Source organism: Vanacampus margaritifer, chromosome 16 (genome assembly GCF_051991255.1).
Source record: "Vanacampus margaritifer isolate UIUO_Vmar chromosome 16, RoL_Vmar_1.0, whole genome shotgun sequence".
NCBI classification, from domain to species: domain Eukaryota; kingdom Metazoa; phylum Chordata; class Actinopteri; order Syngnathiformes; family Syngnathidae; genus Vanacampus; species Vanacampus margaritifer.
In genome coordinates this window covers 7,845,605-7,871,582 of record NC_135447.1, presented here as the reverse complement: position 1 = coordinate 7,871,582, position 25,978 = coordinate 7,845,605, and the positions used below count along the sequence as shown (strand labels likewise).

Here is a 25,978-nt window from a genome sequence, read left to right as displayed (position 1 = left end):
TGTCATTATGCATGATGATTTTTATTTGCCTTAAGACGACGAAGCAGCCGTTACATATTTACTACATACTTTGTGGGAAAAAAAAAAAACCTTCACATGGTTAGATAGAACCAACAAGAAGCAGATATTACAATACCAAAAGCAACACTGATCAATATATACAGTAAGGGTACAAAGTGGACCACTTTAATATGCAGTAGACTGGGCACATACCAACGATAAAAAAGCTTTTTCATGTTTTCACATTTTTATTTGTGAAAAGCATATTATGGCCAAAATTAACATTTAGTATCAGCGTAGATTGAATGAATATATATATTTTTATTTTTTGGCTTTGGACACGTTGAAGCAAAACACAACAAATACGTTCATCGTTTGCAATGCTCGTTTATGAATTAGCTGCTTACATATGTTAACTCTACAACATGCTGTCTTGATCAATGACAATCTGGAATTTTAGCTCATGTTCAATAAACTAAGGTAAGCGACACCACACAGGAAGCAGACGTATAAAAGTATTATTAAACCACAGCTAGATGACTTAATGGGAGCCGTGGATAAAATTGTATTTATTTAATTTAATTTTTTTTTTAATCTATGCAACTTGATATTTAGTTCCGAGGTAACTGATTGAAATTGAAAATGGCTCCACGTGGTCCTTGGGAGCCTGCGGGCTCCCATGTTGATGACTCATGGTTTACAGCATATCAAATTTGGTGGCACCTATATCAAAAAAACGTATCTGCACAACGTTGCTCAAGTCGAGTTATTTTGATCAAAAAACGGTTGGAATCGCTCTAAAACAGCCAATGCATTTCTTGCCCGGTTTTAACTGCAAAACGGTAGGCAATACTTCAAAACTTTATTCCTTTTTTTTTTTTTGTCTAAGCCTGCGTTTTTTTTTTTTTTTTTTTATCTCAACTGTTTCAAAGTGAAGGGAGTCTGCCACGCCACTAATACTTGAAGTACACTTGCACAATGCAACGAGATCCAATGCAAAAGCTCTATCAAACGCTGTCAAAGTGGACACATTTAGCCTTTCCTCTGAAAAAAACATCAAACCAAGTCCAATCACATTTAGTGAACCACAAGTATACAGTTGCACGTTAAGCCAGGGGTGCTCAAGTTCGGTCCTATCCGGCGCAGCTGAATCTAATGATGCAGAAGCCTGATAACGATCCTGATCGTGAATCAGGTGTGTTAGCGGAGCGAAACATGGAAAACAGGCTGGGTAAGGGGGCTCTCGAGGACCCAACTTGAGCAACCCTGCGTTAAGCGTAAGAATGACAACACACTACATTCATGTGTATTTCAATGAAGGCAATATTGTAGTCCAAAAATTATTATTTACAACAAATTGTTGACATGCTGGTCCACTCCTCCCATACTTACATACATTTTTGTAACAATGACTTTTCTTTAGAACTGTCGATAAACGTTAAGTATTTTCGCCCGACGATGTAAATATATGAGCTTGGGTGTTAAGATTATATTTTATTATCTATTATTGCGTACTTCCATGTTGTCAATTTGTAGTTTTGATGCTTATAAAGTTATTTGTGGGTTGTTCCGTGTGCTCAGGGAATGTAAACTCAAATTTAGGTGTAACGGACATAGGTATGGTATCCGAATTTGGACCAAAAGTGTCAATCCAGCCTACGTTATATAATGGCTGACAGTGGAAAAAAAAAAATGAAAAAAAACTTTTGATTGCATTGTAAAATTAAGTTTAAAAAAAATCTAATTAGCATAGCATTTTAATTGATTTCGGGTTTTTTTTATTGTTTGAAGTATTGCATATTCTGTCATTGTAGTTGGCAGTAGCAGTGTTGAACTTCACTTCATCACACACAGCTGTTGGTAATTCAAACTAATTCATGTAAACGTCATGCTTCATGATGCCCAGGAATAACTTAATTAACATGACAGAATTTGATCAAGTTGATAAAAGAAAAAAAAGTGTAGCAGAATTTGCTCTTTATTAAAGTACTAAATGACACAAGATTGAAGACTTGCTCAGGAAAGGTGTCAGTTCTAGTCTTATTGGATCTCAATTTAGTGTTTTGATCATCGTATATTGTTGAACAGGCTGAAAAATGAATGGAACAGTCCTAAAATGGTTCAAGATCCTACTTGAAGGAATTTTGTGACCATTAGAATTCTTGGATCTGATCGAATGACCGGCAATGATGTGGGGGTTCCTCAAGGGACCCCTTTTGATCAGGATGTATGAACAAATTCTTCAGAACACAAATATGGGCTATCCTGTTTTTGTAGATGATATACGCAGCTATAGCGATCAAGGTCCCCAAATGACAATAATAATAATAATGCATCAGATTTATATAGCACTTTCCTAGACACTTCACAATGGATACATTATTCATGCGCTTTTTTCATTGATGACTTTTTTTTTTTTTTTTAATTCCAGTTTTAGTTATTTTAATTTTATAACTTTTTGTTCACTATAAAAACCATGGTACAAAAGAACACTGCTACTGGCCGTTTTTATTTTTTTATTTTTTTTTTTTTAAAGTACCTTACATTCATTTTAGTCCCAAAAATCACTCCGCCACAAAATTCTGGAGTGACTCATTGCATTAAATATCTGACCGTGTTAATTAAAAAAACAACAAAAAACTAAGCAATATTTTCTTTGTAAACGCACATTTTTTATTTATTTATTTAAAATCCAGCTCTTTTATTGGATTTCCTAGCCTTGTCAAACGTGCCTGTGTACATAATGACGTGTTTCCAATCTGGTAGGTGTGATGTTCATTTGTGACTTTGCTTTGTGGCATCTCAGCTCGGACTGACAACAGAAAACAAAACAAGCTCACGCGGTTGTGAACAAGGACACAAAATATGGCTTAAAAGAGGAGATAAAATTATCAGAAAAAAAAAAAAAGAATATGAACTCATAATTGCCAGGAAAGAGTACAAGCCATGCCAGGCTGGCAGCAAAAGATGTGTTACTTCTTGATGGGAAAATAACCCCCCCCCCCCAAAAAAAATGTCACGTGCTACTCGTGGAACATGATGGGATTGGCCAAACCCCCCAGAATTCTCGGTATGTGGACAGAGATGATTTCTCCAATCATATCTGGGAAGCTCACCTTGCCGTTCAGCGACTGAGCTTGGAGAAACAGGTCATACGTAAACTGCTGCAGTTTCTTCACCATCTGAAACGCAGGAGAAATGACATTAAAAATCAACGACAAGAAAATCATCAGAAAAAACATATATTTTTTATTGACCATTATGCATATTTTTTTTTTTAAATCTGAACTCATTTGCTACCAAAAATGTATGAAAACGTTCTATTTTAAATATTGCCACATTTTTTTATTTTGACGCAGCCTCTGAACTGAAGAGACAACTTATATGATAGTTAGTTAGCAGAGTGTAAGAGATCAACCAGGGCCATGTAGAAAAAAAAAATCTCTTTTACTCACATTTCTAAATAGATTTGTGAATAATGATGAACCTTAGCTATATTATAATACTAATTGCTTCAAAACGGAAACAGATAAAATAAAACAAATACACTTTGTTTCCTGGAGAAAGAAGAGAGACTAATATGCAGGAAAACAGCTGGGAGCGAAGGGGGTTGCTTCAGTGACAAACGGCTGCGAGTGTATGTCCTTTTTTTTTTAAAATAAAAAGTCATTTCCGTTTAATTAAGATCTGCTGGGGGAGGAAAAATAACCTGTGCGAGATTGATATCAGAGCCCACATTAGAAACGACGTGCAAAAACCTTTCAAATCTGTCTATCGGCGAGTCATATTAACCGCCTCATTATTGCATTAAATTTCATATGGTTCTTTTCTATTTAATCAGACTTGAGATGTAGTTAAGGTTTGAATGTTTTTTTTTTTAAACATATCGGTATTGTTCCTTTTAGCACAGCAAAAAGTCTATTAGCAAGGAGTGCATCTCACTACGTGGAGGGAGTCCATCAGTCGCGTGAGGTAGTAGAACCTCTGCGAATTGACTGGAAAGCGAGCGTTAATCAGCCGGCGGAGTTCGTTGATGTAGCTGTGGCGCAGCTCTTCAAAGTACTTCTGGCTCTTCAGACCTTCCACTGGAACTGCAGGCAACAAAAACGTTCAGACATTTTTTTTTTCATTATTTTTGTCAATTTCAAGTTTTTCTTCCCGCTGGCCACAGAATGAAATTTGTCCATGTACGTAAGTAAAGAGATACTCCTACAACAACAAAAATAACCTCTGCACAGTACAAAAGAGCTTCCATCTTACTAACATCTAACTTGCATAGTGCTTGTACTGAGAAGATGAAAATCACTGGACACGATCAAAACAACATGTTCCCACAGCTTTGCGAACGTTGACTAATCCCACAATTCATTCTTGTAGTTGCAACATCAAACAATTCTCTTAAATTAGCTCATTGACGGGAATATATTGCGTCATTATCGTTACCGTTCCTCTGTATTGCTGCCGTCCCTCATTTTTTCCCCCCTGCCTTATGTTGACCGCTCTCTAGTAACATCTGTTTTACTTTGTTTCTTCATCTGTGGAAGTTGAACAAAGTAACAAGCCGGGTATAAAGTACAGACTTTCTTTTGAAATTTAGGAACATTGCCATTAGAAAAATAAATACATAAAAGTATTGATACCTGAAAAATCTACTTCTCTACAAGTATAGCCGTATAGAGAGAGAGTTTGGCCAACTCGGCTTCAGCAGTGTAACAAGATGGCGTCCATATGTCATGTGACAAGGGTTGTTATAGTTTTGGAATTTTCATTTTAGTTAGTTTTTTAATTTTGAGTTTTGGTTTTTTAAATTGAGTTAGTTTTAATTAGTTTTCAGGCCGGTTCTGTTAGTTTTGATTAGTTTTAGTTATTTAAAAAAAAAAAAAAGCTTAGTTTTAGTTTAGTTTGTTTCAGTATTAGTTTTTGTTTATTTATGTATTTATTTATTATTATATATGTATGACTTGTGCGCAGAGGTGGCAAATCCAGGTCCAGAAAGTAAAAACTCTGCCACAGTTTGGCTTTAGCCATTGATGCTTGCTAGCTAGCTAGCTAGCTAGCTCCCTCCTAGCAGGTAAACGAGCACCATGGGAGCTAGCTAGCTAGCACCTGGGGTTAAAGCCAAACTGTGATAGGGTTTTTACTTTCTGGACCTGGATTTGCCACCTCTGCTTGTGCACAATATTTAATAAAATCCGTTTCTTACCTAGCGTTGCATTTTGTTGTCGCCTCGGCGCGACATCATCTGAAGGTTCTTTTCTATTGACTGCTAAGATGTCACTTCTGTGTGACACTTTCAAACGTCCTTATTCCAGGTAAATAAATCTACTTAAAAACACATTTAAAATCATCCCCAAAAGGCTAATGCATTCAATGAATTAGCAAAGATTAAAACAAAGAACATTTTTGCTATAATTATAGTTAGTTTTGTAAACATAAAATGCAGTTTTAGTTGTTTTTTGTTTAAAAAAAAAAAAGCTTTTTTTTTTTTTTTTCGTTAATGAAATTGTTTTTTGAATTTTAGTTTTCGTCAACTAAAAACCTTGTATGTGACCAGTTGGTCACATGACATATGGACGCCATCTTGTTACCCTACTGACAAAACTGGCCAAACTCTCTACAGTATATACGGCTCTAGTAGTATATGCACCATGTACAGTATACCATCTAGTGCTGAATGGTGATATTACAACTTAGCCCTACAGTGGACCCTATAATAATTAGAATTGTTTTTTTGAACCCACACAATTTTTTTTCTTACAAAATTCAAACACAGCTCCACCCACAAGACCCCGGAGGTACATGGTGAAACACCTCCAAGTCTTCATCTCACATATTGACTAGTTAGGCAAACTGAAATTCCCATGAACTAATCCCAACTCACGAATGCTGAAGAGGAGCAGGGCCTTCATGCATAGGTATTCCTCATGCGTGAGCTGCATCATTACAAACTCCTGTGACAGCTGCTTCATTCGGCTGCAGTGCTCGTACATGCTGGAGACGTGCATCCGATGCCTGCCAATGGGAAAGAAGAGCGCTTGGGTGAGGAGGCGAGGTCATGGGAGAGCTCAAATCACAAAAGAAGTGAGGCATCAAATGTTTTTACACGTCTGACATTTTGGTTGTGTGATGATGAGCTGCAGCAGAGGGGATGTGAGGTTACCGCCAAATTGGTGAAAATTGTAATGCAAAGGGAACAAAAGTGGATTTTCCTTCTAACGATATTAGGTCTGAATTTTTTGGGGGTATTTCCCATTCTGACAAGCACAGGCCAGCGAGTGACCAGAGGTCCGACACAAGTGTTAAATCGTTTCGCTTCTGTGCTTTTTTAAAAATTATTATTAATAGGAAATAACCACATTGTAAAAAAGCTTATGAAACCAAGACGAAGCAGAACGAATAATATTTCATCAGTTCTAAATGGAAGGATGGAAATGTAATGGAACATGTAAGATTATTCCGCAAAATGTGACTGATCCCAACTGCTCAAACTGGTGCACGACCTTACAAAAATCTATGACTGTTATTCCTGATCAATTTTGTATTTCCTCAGATAGAAGCCAGGGGCAGATTAACAGGTGTCTGTGGGCAAATGAATTTATTTATCACAAATTATACTTAAAGGGGACATATTATGGATAACTGTGCCAAACCCAAATCACTCTCGCAAATAAGTATAACACTGCAAAAAGGACAGTAGAAAATTTAAGAAAAACATATAGTAAAATAAGAAAATGATTACCTCAAATAAACCAAATTATCTTTAACTCATTCACTGCCATTGACGGCTATAGACGTCAAAAATTTATTTGAGCTATTTCTATTAGTTTCACTTTTTTTCCCACTTTTGTTAACAAAACCTAGATTTTTTTATTGTACATTGAGAACAGATAATTTGTGATTAATCCATTAATTACAATTTAAAAATGTAATCATCTGATGCCCCTAATTTTTAATAATCTTTTCTTTTTTTATTAGGGGCATCAGGCGATTAAATTTTTTTGATTGTAATTAATCACATGACTTCACTAGTTAACTACGAATTTTTCACGAATTTTACATGGGTTCTAAACGTACAATACATTTTTTTTCTAGGTTTTCATACGCTTGTTAACAAAAGTGGAAAAAAAATTGAAACTATTTCTATTAGTTTCACATTTTTTTCCACTTTTGTTTACAAGAGTATGAAAACCTAGAAAAAAATGTATTGTACGTTTAGAACAGATATAAAATTTGTGATTAATCGTGAGTTAACTATTGAAGTCATGCGATTAATTACAATTAAAAAAAATTATCGTCTGATGCCCCTAATTTCTTAATATTTTATTTTTTGTTTGATGGCTTAATTATTTAAACTCAAGATTAACCACAAATTTTATATCTGTTCTATATATACAATAAAAAAAATTCTAGGTTTTCATACGCTTGTTAACAAAAGTGGAAAAAAATGCGAAACTAATAGAAATAGTTCAAATGAATTTTTTACGTCCATAGCCGTCATTGGCAGTGAATGAGTTAATCGCCTCTTGCCTTTAATTTTTAAGAACCTTTAAAAAAAAAAATAAAAATGATGGCTGTAAATGAGTTAAGAAAAAATAACTTGTCAGAGCAAAATAAGCCAATTTAGGTTAAATTTAGGAAATTATATCTTACTTAAGATTTCAGTCTTTGCAGTGTAGCTAATTTAGTGTCTTAGTGTAATTTCACACTAGACAGGCAGTTCAAAGACCCAACTATTTGGAAACAAGCAATAAAGTCAATCTACCACAATATATAAAATGACTTGCAGCACTATCATTTTGGGGACTGCTGCCTTTGTTTAAAAAAATAAAATAAAAAAAGTGTTCATGTTCAACTGATGAGACTCCGCTAAGGCTGCCCTTCCAATCGTTTCTCGTTTTCAGATCTCTCCCACTCGTCTTTCATGTGCAGCCCAATCTCTTTGCGACAATTAGAAGAGTGCATCAGTGCAAGACGCCCAACATATTGCTCAAGCTTCGATGCCATGGCGAGCTCCAGGTACGCCTCCGCCTCGCTTTCCATGAAAAAGCACAACAATTATTCAATCACTGCTGAATTTGGTGTCTCATTACAATTCCCGTGCCAGCTTTTTTTTTTTTGTTGCCACTCTTAAAGGATAAGCCTGGCTTGGCGAGAGACGGTAAGCAGCCAAGTGACAGGGAGCAGCACTTGAGTCCATTAACACTTAGCGCTCACATTTCTTTCAAATAGCTCAAATTACCCACCTTTTCTGAATTACACGGGCTCCACCAGCCGTAATTCACTGCTCCAATTTGGAGCTGCTAATCCACCAACACACCTTGAAGACAACCGAAGTAATCTGTCTTCTATCCTGACACTCAAGTCGGTGTCTTCAATTTACTCTTAGATGTCATTTTAACAACTTGCAACTGTTTTAAGTGGAGCCTAAAGGAGAACATGGTGGGAAATTATTTCAACACCATTTTGGGATTAATTTTCATGACCAGTTTCTAATTCTCTATCCTGCTTTCACTCTTTGGGCTCACGGTTGTGCTGGAGCCCATCACAGCTGACCTTGGGCCGAGAGGCAGGTTTACTCCCTGGACTGGTTGCCAATAACTTTATTCAAAAAAAAGAAAAGAAAGTTACTTGCTTGTGATGGGACTATCTCCAAATAAGATAAATAAGCAGCACAGTGGACCAGTGGTTAGCACGTCACTCACAGGCATGAGATTCTGGGTTTGAGTCACAGTGCAGACTGTTTGTAGAGATGAATTATGCATGGCCTAACTTGATCCAAAACCCCATCCTAAAAATAAATAAAGCTCCCTTCCTCTACCTTTTATCTTTTTAAATAAGCAGAGCAATTGACAGAAATGCATTAGTGTCTTAAAACAAAAAGGCAAAAGTGTTTAGTTCCACAATTTTTATAATTACAGCAGGACCATTTTTATTATTATTTTTTTTCCAATAATGTTAGTGTACGATGCCAGCCCAACCTCATATATACACTCCATTTGTCACTTCTTTTTTTTTTTTGCCTCTTTGCATAATTGCAGTATGGTTGTCACGTTTGAGAATAGTAAAAATAGACTAATGGCCATACAATTGCGTTTCAATTTTGTCATGAACAAGTGAGTGGAAAAGATGTGAGGCAGCAAGAAACGTTGTCATTATATGTCAATTGAATGCGATCATTTACTCATTGAAGATGAGATCGGGCGCGAAGTACAGCATCCTGCCGTTGGTGTTCTTATAGGAGCGCCACCCCAAACCAAACACCATCACGGTCATCCAAGAATTCTGGATGGCAGTCATTTGGTCATCCACGTGGAGGTTCCGAAAACCTACAAGCAGCGATTACACATTAGACATTTTAAAACACCTTAACGTGTCTTGTCTCATTTAGAATAAAAAAAAAAGTAGATTTAACGTGTCAGCATTTTCTCAACAATACCCTGTGGGATTTCTCATGGATCAATTTTAGGGCCACTACTTTTTCCATAGACTGTTTTGTTTCCTGTTTATCAAGTTCTGTCATAACCAATGGACAACTCAAATTTGTAGGTGTTTATGCTTCATTTCTCCAGCCAAACAGCAATTCTCTTTCTCAAAATTGCAGTGAGATCAATGCCAACATGGTCTAGCCAGAAAAAAAAATGTAAATAATTTGCAGCCTATTCAAACATCCCATGTAAAAAACATTAGCATCAGTTTCCATACACAATTGAAAATCAGCCATCTTGTTTCTAAAGAACTTGATGTCCTTCATCGACTGGATTGCTGCCTGAATTTCCAAAATGAACAATGACGCTTTCGGTCCTGTGGCATGACTGTCTTGGATTGTCTAATATGCAAAAAAAGAAAATAGGAAAAAAAAGACAACTTTTTGAAATGACTTGAATCACCGGTGCCTTACCTGGGAGTCCTTTCGCCCATTTGACCACTTTGACCAATTGTCTTTCTCCAAGCTCGTTGAGGCTGCTGAGCAGAGAGGCTGCTGAGTCGGGCAGGCCGCAATCGTGGCCTGCATTCACCACCTCCGGCTCAATGGACTCCAGGATGTTAATGAAGACCACTTGTTGGGTGTTGGAATTCAGGATCGATACATTCTGGATAGCCTCTGGTTTATTAATAACGATTTGCTCGGGGGCATTTTTGGGCTGTCCAATCTTTTTCAGTTTGCGTGCTAGCAAAAAGGAAAAAAACAAAAACAATTGTGGTTAAAAAGATAAAAGAGATGGTGCTTTAGAAATGATGAATCAGGCAAAAAGTCAAATTTCGAAAAGTCAACCGTTCAGATTCAGAAAACTTTATTTATTCCTGTAAGACATTCATTTGTCTTTTTATGCCATTATGCCAAAAAGATCTGAAAAAGGCAGACAAGGTGATTGCATTTCTGAGAATTCAAGTCATTTCACAAACGATCAATTTAAAAATGCTTCATGCAGACAGTTTTTTTTTTTTTTTTTTTTTTTTTTTAAACCTACCCCCCAAAAAAACAATTTTAGCCAACAATGCCCATGACTCATCTTCTAATCTCCCAACCTTTTGAGTCATATTGAACAGATGCGCCTCATCTGATGGAAAGGTCTGCGGTCATTTTGTATGAGGGCTAGCTTTTTATTTTATTTTTTGGACTCTTTTTAAATTCTTTCCAACCTAGAAGATTTTGCAGGGTTGCAGACATCTTTGAAGCAGACAACTGGGTAAAAATCATGGCCATTTGCATTACATTTGGGATTCATCCTCCACTAAAAAGCAGAGTGAAATTGAGAGATGGCGAATGGGAAAAAGCGCACGAGTTGAAATTGAGAGATGGCGAATGGAAAAAGGTGCTCTCACCGACCTGTGGCAGATGCTGCATGTGACAACCTACACTTACAGACCAAACTGATGCATGATTTGTGGAGTCAATCAAATGAGGGTTCATAGAAAAAATATTAACGTATAATGATGGCGCTTTTTTAACTTGAGGTTTAAGACCGTTGATGTCGTTCAGCGTTAAAACTGTTGTTCAAGAATCTGCCTTAGTCATACTTTAAGAACTCAGATGTGTGTTTAGTCCATGGTAAAATATTAGCATTCTTAAATCCTGCAGAGGTCATGGTTTAGGAGTGCTTTACTGCCTCGTGGCCTGGACGTAAATCATTATGTCTTCTAGATTGGCCCAGTTAAGATTCCTGACCTCAGTCCAATTATTATGTGGCATGACTTCCCAAGTATATTTCTCATCTGAATGTTTTGTTGGTTGGTTCAACATTTCTAACCAGTGTGCAGTTCTGATCTGCAACTAGAGCAAATGTTAAATGCAAATGTTGCTTAACTCTTTGACTGCCAGACGTTTTCAGAAAAGGGATGCCGTGGGTGCCAGCCGATTTAAGCATTTTTGACTGGTCTTTCAAGGTCCACAGAAAATTATGTGTTTGGACTATGGAAACACACATACTAACAAATGAAAGATTGGACTCTCATCTTTCATCAGAAAAAAAAGTTTGTTTCTACCTTATTCCGTTTTTAAGTAATCAACAATAAAAAATGGTTAATTTCACCTCTGTCTTGAAAAAAACGTATTTTAACGTCTTTGGCAGTCCTCCATAGGATTTTACTAAACGTTATTTAACGTTTTTGGCAGTCAAAGAGTTAAAGGGGAAGTCGACCTTAAACATTTCTTCACAATAATATGTTATATGTGACCTCATTAGTCATTCTGATTAACATTACATTTGTGAAATATTAGTTATGCAGTAAAATCCAGCCGTTTTTATCCAACTCAGGGGGCGGCCATTTTATCACTTGCTGTCGACTGAAGATGACATCACAGTTGCGCAGGGATCAGGCGGCGGCCAATCACAGCTCACCTGTTTTCTGAAGCTGAATTGTGATTGGATGTTACCTGAGACCTGAGCAACATTGATGTCATCAATGTCATGACGTGACAAAATGGCCGCCCCCTGAGATGGATAAAAACTATTAAAGTCATGCGAATAATTACTGACGCGATTAAAAAAGAAAGAAAGAAAAGATTAAAAATGAGTGGCCTCAGGCGATAACATTTTTTAATTGTAATTAATTGCATGACTTCGATAGTTAACTCACGTTTGATCAAAAATGTTATATCTGTTCTAAATATACAATAATTTTTCTAGGTTTTCATACTCTTGTTAACAAAAGTGGGAAAAAAATGTAAACTAATAGAACTAGTTCAAATGAATGTTTGACGTCTATAGCCGTCAATGGCAGTGAATGAGTTAAAATCAAGATGGAATTTTAAATATGGTTTTCATATGGAATTAGTAATAGGCTATGTGTCAAATCTCAAATCTGTGGACTCACCAGTCTGAGCAGTGTGACCCAAGTAACAAAACTTGTAAGATGGAGCCCTCCAAAGTGAAAATAAACACCAAAGGTTGTCAATACAACAAAAAAAAAAATTCTGTTTAACCCAGATTTCCGACTTTGGTCGCTTCTTTTGGATGCTACAGAATTGGAGGAAAACAAAATTTACATTTGTGTTTCCTTCCTTGTAGAGTTCTAAAAGCATCCTGCCAGAGTGGAAGTCCCAATTTGAGGACAGAAAAAGTTGTATACAGGTCAAAATCATTTCCGTGGTTAATTTTCCTTCCTGCTAAATGACAGTAAATGTCAATTGTCTCGTGATTGTCTTTCGTAGTTTCTGTGGAGAGACTCTTATTAAAACTGCCACCCAACTTTTGCGGCTGAGTTCGCTCAATATTGAATTTCCAGTTTTAAACACAACTTAAGCCAGCCTCAAATGAGGTAGAGGTGAGAGCAAATTGCAAATTATATAAGAAGTATCATTTCCAAATCTAACGTATCTAAATGTTGATCCCATGACAAACATCAAATAAAAATGCTTAATTAAAAGTGCTTGCTGGGGATATTAACAGCAAACAGGCTTCGCTGGTAATGTGAATAGGTGATTTTTTTTTTTTTTTTCATTTGAAAAAGTAGGCTGGTAGGACTCATGACGTCTCCTACATTGTGATGACGCACGAACAATTTTGTTCAATAAATTGATAGAAGCCATACAAGGAGATGAGCTGTCCTGCACATAGCTGCTCCCTTGAACCTTCATTTTTCTATTCATTTTTTCAGATGACGAGCTCCAAATATCAGCGCAGGAGGATCGGTGAATGAGGACAGCTTGCAGGAGCCGCATCCTGCCCTTGCACTATGAAAAAAGCTCCTTCGCTCTCATTTGAGGAAATAACATTCCAAGAATAATAAGGAATTCATTTCATCAGAAATTAAATGATACTTGAAGAGATGCCAAATTGAAGAAAATGCATAAAAATTAACTGTCGTTTGCCTCTCTTTAAAGGCTTTCCATTTTTAAGTATATCTTAAAAATGAAACTACATGTACTATTCCGCGATGAACTAGTACTAGGCACTCAGTAAAGTGCTGACCTCCGCCATGGCTGAACAATGCTAATTTGCACCAGAATTATGGAACAAATCCACATCTGGATTACAGTCAAATTGTAATCGCTTTATCGTGTTCCTACCACAGCTGCACATCAATTTTTATTCGGTTTTGTTCTCACTGTGCTGAAAAAAAATGTGCAAATCGTTTTGCATCGACTTTGTCTCTGGAAAAAGACAAAAACATTTTTGTTTTTCACAAATACTTAATTTTAGCAGGAAAAAAATTGAATGACTCACAGCTTTAGGAGGGAAAATAAAATACTGAGGAACTGTAGAATATTTTGGCCAATAATATATGTGACATGCCGCGAGTGAATAACACATTTATGATGAGAACATACGTGAAAGGAGGCTCTTTTTAGCACCAACTCAAAAAGATGTGCCTTTTTACGACCAATCACTACATCAGAAGGCATTTTTTGCTCCACGGGTTTGTCACTGACTAGTGGCCAAATTACCAGCATGTCTGCTGCTTTAATTCACCTGTCGCATGTCAGCTTTGTGCCTGCTGTACAATTTTCAAGCGTAAACAGAATGAGAAAATGGAGGGGAGAGGAAATTGAACACAAGACCAAAATTAGCCCACTACATGTCAATCCTTACAGCCTAATATGACAAGCAGATGTGGCTGACAGTAAGGGGAAGTGAATGAAATAGGTCGAAATTGCGCGGCAGCTCGGTCAGGGGCTTGATTATCGCTAACATCCCCTATTGTGATGATGCCGCAATTGAGGAGAGTTGTGGAGGATGTGCCGTGGAGAGAGATTGAAGTGCTTGGTCTTTCTTGGCAAAGCACTAATACTTTTACTACTTCGCCTTCCCTGTAATGTGTTTTGTTCATGCAGTACACTGAGCTTATTACCATTCATTAAAACAGCACCTGAATTCAGCACGTGCGTGTGATTGCTAATGGAATAGTTAAGGGTTCATCTGGACGTGAGAACTTTTACATTAAATAACACGGTAAGTGACAATTTTAAAAAATGTAATCGCCTGACGCCCCTAATTTTAAAAGATTATTAAAAATGAGGGGCGTCAGAGAATTAAAATTTGTAATCGTAATTTATCACATGACTTCAATAGTTGACTCACGATCAATCACAAATATATCTGTTATAAATGTACAATACCCCAAAAAATTCTAGGTTTTCATAAAAAAGGAAATGAAAAAAAAAAAAAGTTAAACTAATAGAAATAGTTCACATGAATCTTTTTTTTTCTCCAGGAGAGCTCAGTATTGTTCATTCGATTTGACATCATCATTGCTCTCCTTTTTTTTTTTTTTTTAAACAAATAAATTAAAAAAATTTAAATGTTTTTTTTTAAATACATATACATATATATATACATATACACACATATATATATATATATATATATATATATATATATATGTGTGTATATGTATATATATATATTTTTTTGTATGTGGGTGAGTATGTGTATGTGCGTGTGTGTGTGTGTGTGTGTGCGTGCGTGCGTGCGTGCGAGCGAGCGTGTGTGTATTCATCAGTTCACCTAAAGCCCATTAAAAAAAATCCCATACTAATAATATAATATAATAATAAATTGCCAAATGCAGAAACATCAATGTAAGTTATCACGATGTAGTGGCTCTCGCTAACAGACAGAATTAAGTAACCAGAATTAGGTTAAAAAATTCTATATACGTAGACCATGTTTCTATAAATTTTGATATTTGGTTTTTATTTGAGGCAGATATTTTTTCCATTAAAATGTGATTTATGAGGAGGTTAGACCATTGGTCGATATTCAGAGTTTGTTTATTCACATGAATCTTTGACGTCTATAGTCGTCAATGGCAGTGAATGAGTTAATATCAAACTTTGCTTCAGAGTATTTTTTTTTCTTAGAAACAATTATGACCTGTGGTAAAAAACAGGCAATAAATCAAATACTCATTATCAGAAACATTGATTTTCATAAGGAAATTAAGTGAGCCATGTCTTTCCTGTCCTGTCAAATTGATATGAAAATGACCCATTTGTTTAATATATGAAAAGTATAAAACACAAGGAACTAATTTCTGCATCTTTCAGGAATAAGGCCATCTATGCTGTGGAACAAGCATGCTCTTTTCTTATCTTATTGTGAAAATTGATTCACAGTCCAGTGAGACAACAGTACTTTAGTCCACCCTACCTCCAAGAGTCATCCCGGCTTCGAAGCACTTCTTCAGCCTACAAGATGGACAGTTTTTTCTTCTCAGTTTATCAATGGTGCAGTCATTCTTGCTGGCACACAAGTATCTCTGCTTGCCTTTGGATAAAGAGGAGAGCAGATGTCACGTGTAGGTCACAAACAAAAGCAAGGTCAGTATCTAATGTGTCATTTGAGCTAAAAGTTAAAAGATGTTGCGGTGTGTCTGTTCACGCCACATACTCATTTCTGATCCTGTTTACCTTCTGCTGCTCTTTTGAAGAAAACCTTGCAGCTGCCGCAGGTGAGTGCACCATAATGGCATCCAGATGCCTCGTCCGAACAGATAAGACATGCTCTCTGCGGCGGATAGAAGAACTCCATGGGGATCATGTGCTCTCTGCCGGTCTCAAATCTACAGTTAGCCACAAGAAACACACAATGTGTGTGTACACATTAATATCAGAACATTAGGAACGCTACACTCGTATCATCAAATTGATCTAATTACCGCATATTACAAAATTAACCTACAGCCGTCACTTTCTGTAGGCGTAGAAATCAGGATTAAAAAGGATTTCACATTTAATAAGTTTCCGCAAAAACTAGACTGAGCTTGAAATACTTCCTGTTTTCATTCCTCTTCCACTTCTATCCAATTTACAGTGTCAAACATAAGTGTGCAAACATCTTGTGGCTGATTGTGGAGCTACACCCAAAATAAACAGGAAGAGTTGGTGCATACTACAGTCATATTTCCACTTAAACCTCTAATAAAAAAACATGTGCAGGCATTTGCGTAAGTTAAAACAGTGTTGAGTTATAGGTTTTCACTTTGCGTAATAAAAACGACAGCCCCTAACCGTGGTTTTGGGACTGGGGACGGTGTGGGAAATATTTGCGTGTCAAAAGTGCAGCCATGGGACTGACTGGGTGGGTGGTGGTTGGGGGTGGGGTAGCAGGATGCACCCAGCGTCAGCCTTTGCGCACAGACAGCGATGGGGAAAAAAAACCATCCAGACATAACGACGACTCAGATATCAAGGTTCATAGTAAAACAGACAAGGGCAAAATGAGTTAAGAAAAAAAAAACATTTACACAAGACAGTATCAGTTTGGTGACTTAGGTTGGGGGGGGGGGGGAAGAAAGAGTGGAATTATAACTCAGCAACTAGTGAGAGCTCCATCAAGGGTAACAGTGAAAAATGTGCCAGCTAAGTTTGCGATGGTAGCTCTCAGAGGACCCAAATTAACAAAGGCAGCTGCACGTAATCCTGAATGAAAATGATACAGGAAACCGTTCCGTCCCATTAGTGATAATTGTGCTTATCTTTAAAATACAATGCATTAGTACATTCCCAACTTTATGTCAATGTTAACAAAAAACAAACCCATGAGGAGCCAGGAAGCTATTACTTAGCTGAACTGTTTATTTTGGCTTGAAGTGTGTTTCAAATTGTTTGTGAAGACCTTAACAGCTTACTGCAGATGCAGTACAAGGAGTCCAAAGTAAGGCTGACATAGGTTCTACTCAACAATCAACAGTGGTCAAGACAAATAATCAGTGAGGTGTGTCAGAAAAGTTCTAAGTGTCTGCCACAAAAGATGTATTTCAAATCCACACTACAAGTTTCCGCTTTGAAATCCCTCTGGAGCAGGAGCGTCCAACGAACGGGCTGCGGGCAAGAACTGGCCTGCCAGCAGGAGCGTCCAACGAACGGGCTGCGGGCAAGAACTGGCCTGCCAGGTCCAATACGGACAGTGCGGATTATTTCACCTGCAGGGAAGTTCAACTTCAGTGATTCAAGTGTGGTGGTACACATACTAAGGAAGCATATTGTATTCACTTGATTATCATTTTTTTTATCCCGTTGTTCGGACTAATTTGTCAATAGATCGGCATAATTTTAGTAAGCTAACAGTTAAGTTTCCATGGAAACATATTGCAGGCGGGCCGCCATTAGCGAGTCTGCAACAAGTCATTTGGAGTTCAGAGGTATATATAAAAAAAAAATGTTTTTTTAAACTCCAAAAAACAGAGCACCAGCTTGTGTCTTTGGAAAGCTTGAAAATTATAAATAACATATTGAAACAAAAAAGAAAATTAAAAACAGAACATTGAAAAAATGCATGCGCGCGCACACACACACACACAAAAACAAAGCTCCTCAAAAAAATTGTCAGAAAACAGGTGTTTTTTTTTGTGAATGCAATACGCTTCCCTAACGTACCGCTATTTGGCGTAAAATAATCATTGCACACTGTCGCACTAACACCACAGTTGTGTTGCTCATAAATTCTGTAATTTCCAATTTTCTGGGAGGCCATAAAGGTAACCAAGAGAGTGTGATTTATAATTGGCTGGAGATTTGCTGAAGGGCGAGAAGACAGGAAGCAGATAGTGTGCATTCAGTCAGACACATAGCTTGCGTCCAAATTCACAAGGCTGGATCCTCCGAAAGCCGAATTTGTCGGCTGCATGACGTCACTCCTGACGCGACTCGACAGCACGCACGGAGTTTTTTTTTTTTTTTTTGCTTTCTTTATTCACACTTCAACATCCAATTCAAACTGAGCACATAAACGGTGCTGTTAAACAAGACACAAGAAAAAGAAAACAGCACGCACGGACTTACATATGAATTGATTGTCAGTGCGGCTTGCCGGTCGCGCATTGAACGACACTCCATTCATGTGTCAGTCTGTGCGTGTTGTCGAGTCGCGGCAGGAGTGACGTCATGCAGCCGACTAATTTGGGCTTCGGAGGACCCAGCCTTGTGAATTTGAACACAATATGAGACATACAGTACTGTACTAGTTTGAACTTGTTAATGACTATTTATTTATTTTGAAACACAGATTTTTGTTGATACCTCCCTACTCATCCTGGTTCCTTCATCCAAGCTAAGGTAAGCGGCTATTTTTGAACACCTGCTAAACAGCAGTGACTGACGATATAACATTTGTTTTTACTCATGTCTCCTCTCCCATCACCATACGCACTGACTTCAGGGGACTCTTAAGAACTGAACTGCCTTCTCAATCAGCCTGTCCAGGTTTCTACTCTCAGGACGTAATATCATACTGCCCCAGCAGGCAACTATCTGAAAGATGGCTGCTGTGATGGAGTTATAAAATTAGCCCTCGGGGAGTCCACTTTTATGCGAAAGGGCCTGAGCCTCGCCCCAAGACAGTCTACTCTGGCCTTTTTTGGACAGCGTGTTTGTAGTCCAGTCTCCTTTCGAAAACTTTTGTGACAATGGGGAGAGATGTACATTACTTATACAGTGTATATAGGATGAAAAGCAATGGTGCCAGAACAGTTCCCTGCAGGGCTCCTATTCACCACCTGCTCTTAAATAGATCTCCATGACCTTATGAGCTGCAAGCAGTTAGTGGGGTAGTCTAATCCAGTTGCAAAAATGCTAGTCCACTCCAATAAGCTCCAATTTGCTCCTGCATGTCCAGGGTGGTTATCAATTGTGATATCTTAAAGGGATACTTGACTCATTGAGCCATTGTCAGCAGTAAAAAGTTAATATTTTGTCCAGAAGGATTTTGATACCTTAATTATTTTTTTCCATGTACAATTAATACCTTTTAAAAACAATTTTTTCCACTTGCTGTTGACTGAAGATGACCTCACCTGTGCTGGGGAGGTGGTAACGACCAATCATGGCTCACCTGTTTTCTGGGTTTGGTCTGCAAACTGAGCCCTGATTGGTCCGTTACCTACTTCCTCAGCACAAGTGACGTCATCTTCAGTCAGCAGCAAGTGGAAATATTTTTTGTTCTTTTTTTTTTTGTGTGTTTGTTTCGAGAGAATTATTATTTTTTTATTTAAGGTATTGAGTCTACCATGAGTGGTATTCAATACACTTCTGACTGTTGTTGTTTCCTTCCCTCTGTAGTGAGGACCAAAACCGTCCATGCCGCAGTATGTGAAGGGCTTTGACGGCTCCAACTGTTCAGCAGATAAGTTGCTCATTCTCTGGCCCTCTGCGAAGTCTACGACGCATCACACATCAGGGGATGAAAGAAGCAACAGTTCTGTTCATTCCAGGGATACTTTGATTGATGGTGAATCCTTTTCCTTGGTGTTTTACTTCATCACGACCGTGACCTATAATGAGTTTGGTCACATGATGTTTGAATGAGTCTTTGATAGATGAACGTCTCCCTCCCACCTTGAAGAGACCGTAAGGATCCAAGAAAACGTCAAGGTGGTACAGTTTATGTCGTGGGAGCTGGCTGCTGTTGTTCAACAGTTTGTCTCCTTTCTGTATGTTTGTCCTTGCACATCCTTGTCGAGGTTGGCGAAGTCACGTTGCCAGCTCTCCCACCTTGGAGTGCTCCTGGCAGGGCGTCAGCCCAGTTGATACCTTGGTGGCGCATTTCCTGCAAGATCTTTTTCCCGTTCAGTATGTATGGCGCCAAGGGGGTCGTAAATGGATGCCAACAGTTGATAAAATGTGTCGCTGTGTTGCTGGTTATTCTTTAAAATATTGTCAAATCTGAAACAATCATTTTCTATACTCCATAGAATGCTCAAGGTTCGTTCTTGTGGCGGGTTTTTGAATGGCAGGTCCTTTGTTGGTTGTGTCCACAGCACACTCGGGAAGTCGGGATACTTTGTAGAACAACATCACTGTTTGAGATTAATTTATGTACATGAAAAATAAGGAAGTTATCAAATTTATTCTGGACAAAATATGAACATTTTACTGCTGAAAATGACTCAATGAGTTAAGTACCACCTTATAGTGCAAACACATTTAAACATGTACAATATATTGAGAGAGCAGTATCAATGAATAACACCAATGTATTGTACAATCTAAAAACTGGTACTCACGCACAAAGACGATTATGATGATGCCGTAAAACAGTATGTTCCTGTTTTGACACAGACATAAAAGTGTCTCCTACATACATGGGTCATGTCGAGACATGCAGATCCGTGTCATATTGTGTCAACTTAACCGTGAAAGAAATATATCGCGGTGTCACAGTATTAGTAAGTCACAGTGCTCCATCACTGCTGTGCTATTTCTATAAGAGACCTGTGATGCGACTCATGTTGTCCTTGGGGCCAACTAGTACCCGTTGTCGCCCCTTTTCTTCCTCAAAAATGACAATGTGACAGTCATTGATAGCGGTTCTTAAAACCTTTAAAAAAAAAAACGGTAATCCATTTAACCAGCCCAAGTCTGGTGTTTACATTAGTTGGATTTCATTGTGGCGTACCATGCGACCGTGACATCATTGTGTCCAACAACTGGAGAACTGTGAAAGGTACAGTAACTCCTCAAGAATTCCATTTAAAAAAAAAAAAACAGCTTTTAGTTCAAAGCTGCTTTGTCCTTTTTCAAGAATGTGAGTTGAATATATTTGTGGAAAGTCATTTTGAATTACTGTACAGAAGAATATTAGTGAAAATGAGTAAAATGGAAGCAAAGAGTATTGCTTGTGCTCCTCGCTGGGCTGCAGGCATGGGGATTCTCCTCAGTCAGCGGACATGCATGATGTATTTTGAACAAAGTGAAAGTTTGGGTCTTTTTATAGATCCTAAATTAATCCACTTACCAATATACTCGATGGAATAATTAAAGTATTGTACTTAGATCGAAACGCATGCAACACCCAATACGAAGGATGGGTGAGTACCAATACCAGATATAGGTATTGGGACGAATACTGGATTTATTTCAAGTGATCAAGTACTCGCAGAGGCTGCTGATACCTGTCACCAAGGACTATTTTCCCTGCTGGAAGTCTTACAGGCAACATAGCGCATTTACTTGGGTTTATTATACAGACTAATATACACACCTGTTGCTTTTTTTCCCCTCCAAATAGTTGTATTTTATTATATTGTCTCCTAATTTAATGTTATTGTTCTGAATAGGCAAGAAAATCTATATATCGGCATTTTTTTGATGTATCACCCAGGCCTATTTTCCAACTTTGTAGTTGTCATACGTAAAGGTTCATAGGTGAGGCTGTATCTTCAATTTATTTGAACAAGTACTAAATCTCATGGAGTTATTGGTTTTGCACTTTTGCTAATTTATTTCAAATAAATCATAAATCAGAGACTGTTGTGCCTTGTGTCAAAAAGCTTTCTTTAAAATGATCTGTCATTTAACATTGTCATTGGTTTAATATAAATTGTATTAATCAAACTTACAGAAACTTAGTGGTATTTGTGAGTACTCCATTTGGAAATTAGAAATGCTTAAATTGCCATTGGGGTAATAGGTCTGTCTTTAAAATGATCTGTTATTGGTTTTGTGGGGGATGTTATGTATCAAAGGTACTATTGGTTTTGGTGACTACTCAAGCACGTTTTGAGTTCTGGTGCTGGTATCAGCCGTCTGCACACACAAAAAAAAAGTGCTATTGAGCAATTGAACTAGTTGGGAGTTTTCAGTGTGCTGGACTGCACTTTAAAGTTTCAGATCAGACCAGCATTAAACTAATGCAGACCTGTGTCAAACTAATCAATCTACGAGCACGAATTCTCAACTGCAACTACTTTCAACAGCAGCAATTAACAAAACTCGGAGATGCTTTTAGGTGAGAATCGAAAAACCTCTGACTCAACAATGTTTCTACTGTACACATATAGATATAACATTTGGCCGTAGCTTGGCCTTGATCTGTTTCTCCTTGTGATCTCATTTGTGATTTGGCTACGGCAAGTTTCACTGTCATGGATGCGGTTCAGTAATTCACTGTGAATATGATTTGATTGATAGTCTCGGCATAAAGAGCTGTATTAGACCACCAATACCAGAAAGTACCCACAAGCATGAGGGATGACAGCGGGACATCGCCTCGCTCTGTTGTCCGCTAAGCTCTGATGACAGTTTTTAAATAATGATTGTTTCTTTTAATTCCTTACAGCCATCCTTTGTAGCTAAAAACACAAAACTTCAATTAAGATTTGATCCACTTGCTGTAATTTCATGTGATACGGATAATTTATCATTTCTTTACAGTATACTATAAATAAAATGTTTTAAGTTCCCAAAGTGAACATTAAAACAATTACTTATTTGAAACATTGTTTCTAATATATTTTCAGATATTGTTTTTGTTAAGAAATCTGGCAATAAATATTCATGTACTTCTCCCGCTCATGCTGTGAGCTGAAGTCTATCCGAGCTGGTTTTCAGCATTAAACGGAGTGCACCCTGGATTACTTGTCACACAACCACAGCATGAAAAACCACCATTAACACTCACAAGTTAAAAGTCGTCAATTAACGTAATATACATGTTTATGGAATCTGGGACGAAAATTAAAAATGATAACTACACACAGAAATATCTGAGCTGAGATTCTAACTCAGAACCCCTAAACCAGATATGCACGCCACATGCAGGAGTTTCACGCCAAGCCATAAAATATAGCATTTAATTACTCAAGTCACATAATTGTCATTTAAGGCAAGTTTTTTTAAAAACTTGACACTAAACTTAAAACAATGCTTAGATAATGAGGAATAAGTGTGTCTTAACTAAACAAGTTTTGCCAAAATGCACAGTTGAATGTGATTTTTTTTGGGACCACCAGTTTTGACAGCAAAACAATAAATATTAGAATACAGAGCAGTTAGTAATTCGGGTTTCGTTACATTTAAATTCAAGAGATTCCTGATATTGGTCAAGTGCAAGGGGAGGTCAGAGTTAATACTTGAGCCCAGTTATGACCCTGGATCATAAAGTCACTAATCTGGGAAGCACAATTTTTTGGGGCAAAGGTTTTTTTCTTTATGTTGGTATATTAATTCATATCTGGTTGTGTTGCGTTCTATGTGAAAACAAAATAGTTGAGCAAATGTCATTCCCAGAGAGAAATTATTATTTGGGACACAACTCATTTTATAGCAATATAGTGCAAGTGTAATGAATATGAAATTATAAATAAAAAAATAAAAATAAACTGTTTCAATAATTTCCCGGGGTTACATTTTATTCATTTCTAAATTTAGTTGGCCAACATTTTTTCATTAGAGTCACATTTGTCGTCTTTGTAGACTCATTGTAGATACCTTTTTTGTTTATTTGTGTACTTTTAAGTGTGATGTTTTTGTTTACCTTGAGTCGTAGGAGACATCGACCCATTGTCCCACTTCCGCCTTGATGAAGTTGGCGTTGGCGTAAGGCGGCATCACCATCCCACCGGGGGGGTACCACTGATCGGTTCGCCCGGTGCTCCTCTCGTATGGCTCGCATATGAAAGCCGCGTTGGCCCCACTCGTGTGCGGCATCGACACACACTGCCTCGCCCCCGAAAGCGGAGGGTTGTACCTGTCGCCATGGGGGTAGTTGTTGTCCCACTGCGCCTCTTCGCACGCTTCGTTCGGCTCCTCCGACTTCACACTGACGCCGTATGGCTCCAGTTGGTACCCGCAGTTGTCGGGACCGTAGTCTGACGACGATACCTCAAATGGCTTGTAGGCTCGTCCGGGGAGCACCAAGTCGTGCAACATGGACGGCGTGAAAACGGTCGCCATGTGGTCAAATTGTTTACAAGTCAGCTCAGTGGAGTCGGCGAGCGTGAACTCCAAAGAAGAAGTGGGAGCGGAGTGCTGTTGGGGCAACGTTGTCTCGGAACTTTTAAACATCGCTTCCCGCTCCTCTTGGTCCGACGAGCACCTGTACTTGGCGGCCGACACGGAGGCGGGGCCGGCGGCTCCGGCGGCTCCGGCGGCTCCCGCTTGGTACATACAGCCGGTGGCCTGGAGGTGGTCGGAAGCCACGTCGCTGGTGTCACTCGAGTCCGCGGAGAGCCCCAGAGACACGGACACGGCTTTACAGAAGTCGCGGGCTGTGTCCGAGATGGTGGCGCAGGCTGGAATGGAGCGAGGGTCGCCCACGCGGTATTGCGTATGGAACGAATCTTTGTGTGGGTCAGCCTCTCTCTGACAGCTCTGTTTCCCCCTGTCATACGCCCCGTAAATATTCGCATTGTCGGCTTCCCTCAGCTGGCTCGTCTCTCCTCCTGTGGAGTTTGTGGCCAAAAAGCGACTTTCTTCCGTCTTTGACAGGGCATCTTGGCCGGTCGCCGTTTTGTCCCCCGCTGGCCATAACGTGCTGCTACTTTGGCTCATTTCCCAAAAGAGTGTTGTTCTCTCTCCCCCTGCCACTTGACAAGTTCGGAGAGCGAACTTTTTCTGCGACATTCGAGTCACGTCCAAAGAAGTGTGAGAGGAGATTCGAACCTCGTCCAAAAAAAAAAGTGAGTTCAATTCACTGGATAAAATCACCGAAGTCTTGGCTACTGTCTACCACTTTCACATAAACAAACAAGACGACCAGTTGCGTGGAATTAAAACGTATTCATTAGACGACAGTGCTTCTTCAATTCAATTTTTGACACACGCAACTGCAACTCACGCTAAAGCCACAAAGCAATCCTTTGGATCAAATGCGCTCTTCTGAGCGTACTTTCGTAATTCCAAAGTGGCACGAAGTGGGCAGGGCAGTTATATTACGCGTTATAGTCTCCATGGCTGCTATTAGGATGGGAGAGGGGGCGGGGGGTGACATTATTGTGCATTTTAGGGTATCCTGGATTTTGTACACGTTGACCAACTGCTCACATGAACGTTTAGTAAATAGTTTGTTATTCTGAGTGATTTGGCCTTGATCTGAACGCGTTTTAACACAGATCCTTCCCACAAATAAGTGTATTGTTTTGTTAACTTTATATTTAGTGTGATGTGAGTGAGTAGCTGAGAAAATATTCCTCACACACAGATCCATCCCAAAAATAATAAGTGAGTTTATTATTGTTTTGTTAACTTTATATTTAGATGAGAAAACACTCCCCGTTCCCTCATCTGTAGTTTGCCTTTCTGAAAAATTACTTATTAAATTGTCTTTGTTTCAGGTTTGTACTCAGCCTGAAAATCATCATATAAAAATACGTTCTTTTTTTTAGCCATGAATAAAATCCTGAGCACATTTGTCCCTAATTTACACTCAAATAGTGTCACTCCTTTGTAGACTTTGTCGTCTTTGATTACTTTGGTAACTACTTACAATAATTGTGCTGTTGCCTATGTTGGCGTGATGAAATATGCCATTGTTTAGCCATATTCTCAAACTTGGAGCCATATTCTCAAACTTATTTTTCCAAGTTTGCTCCTCCTGAGACCTGTTAAAAATGTACGAGGTAGTTTATACCTCAAGGGACAAAAAAAGGACTCATACTGTACTCCTATTTGTGGAAAAAATGTTTTTTTTTACGTATTGCTAAAATAATTCAGTTACATCCGGTAACATGAGCCATGAAAACTATATTTGGAGGAGTCCTGAGCACAGCAGTGGAATAACTTTTAGGGCCCATGAGCAGATAGATGCGCATGAGCTCC

At 38.3% G+C, this 25,978-nt stretch overlaps 1 protein-coding gene and 2 long non-coding RNA genes across 3 annotated transcripts in view; 2 read left to right on the top strand and 1 right to left on the bottom strand.

Annotated features, from left to right (window-relative positions):
* On the bottom strand, positions 1–25,058 carry LOC144036752 (androgen receptor-like). Its single transcript, XM_077547621.1, has 8 exons — positions 23,697–25,058; positions 15,854–16,005; positions 15,594–15,710; positions 9,899–10,168; positions 9,182–9,326; positions 5,882–6,012; positions 3,943–4,091; positions 1–3,182 (listed from the first exon to the last, which is right to left on the bottom strand). Exons 1-8 carry the CDS (start codon positions 24,782–24,784, stop codon positions 3,024–3,026), a joined length of 2,211 nt encoding a protein of 736 aa, XP_077403747.1. The 5' UTR covers positions 24,785–25,058; the 3' UTR covers positions 1–3,023.
* LOC144036753 (uncharacterized) lies at positions 1,195–13,301 on the top strand. The gene is made up of 4 exons (XR_013288721.1): positions 1,195–1,277; positions 5,980–6,081; positions 7,902–8,016; positions 13,099–13,301. It is a non-coding gene; the product is annotated as an uncharacterized LOC144036753 (long non-coding RNA).
* LOC144036754 (uncharacterized) overlaps positions 18,126–25,978 on the top strand; it is a 22,162-nt gene continuing 14,309 nt past the window's right edge. Inside the window, exons 1-2 of the long non-coding RNA XR_013288722.1 lie at positions 18,126–18,499; positions 19,502–19,670. This is a non-coding gene — a long non-coding RNA (uncharacterized LOC144036754). The remainder of the gene's footprint in view (positions 18,500–19,501; positions 19,671–25,978) is intronic.

Bases quoted from the DNA above. Each gene is read 5' to 3' on its own strand.
- LOC144036752 (XM_077547621.1), bottom strand. From the start codon at position 24,784: ATGTCGCAGAAAAAGTTCGCTCTCCGAACTTGTCAAGTGGCAGGGGGA. The intron at 9,327-9,898 runs GTAAGGCACCGG...CGCTGCTTGTAG, and splicing joins ATGGGCGAAAGGACTCCCAG to GTTTTCGGAACCTCCACGTG. The intron at 4,092-5,881 runs GTGAGTTGGGAT...TGTTGCCTGCAG, and splicing joins CCTGCTCCTCTTCAGCATTC to TTCCAGTGGAAGGTCTGAAG.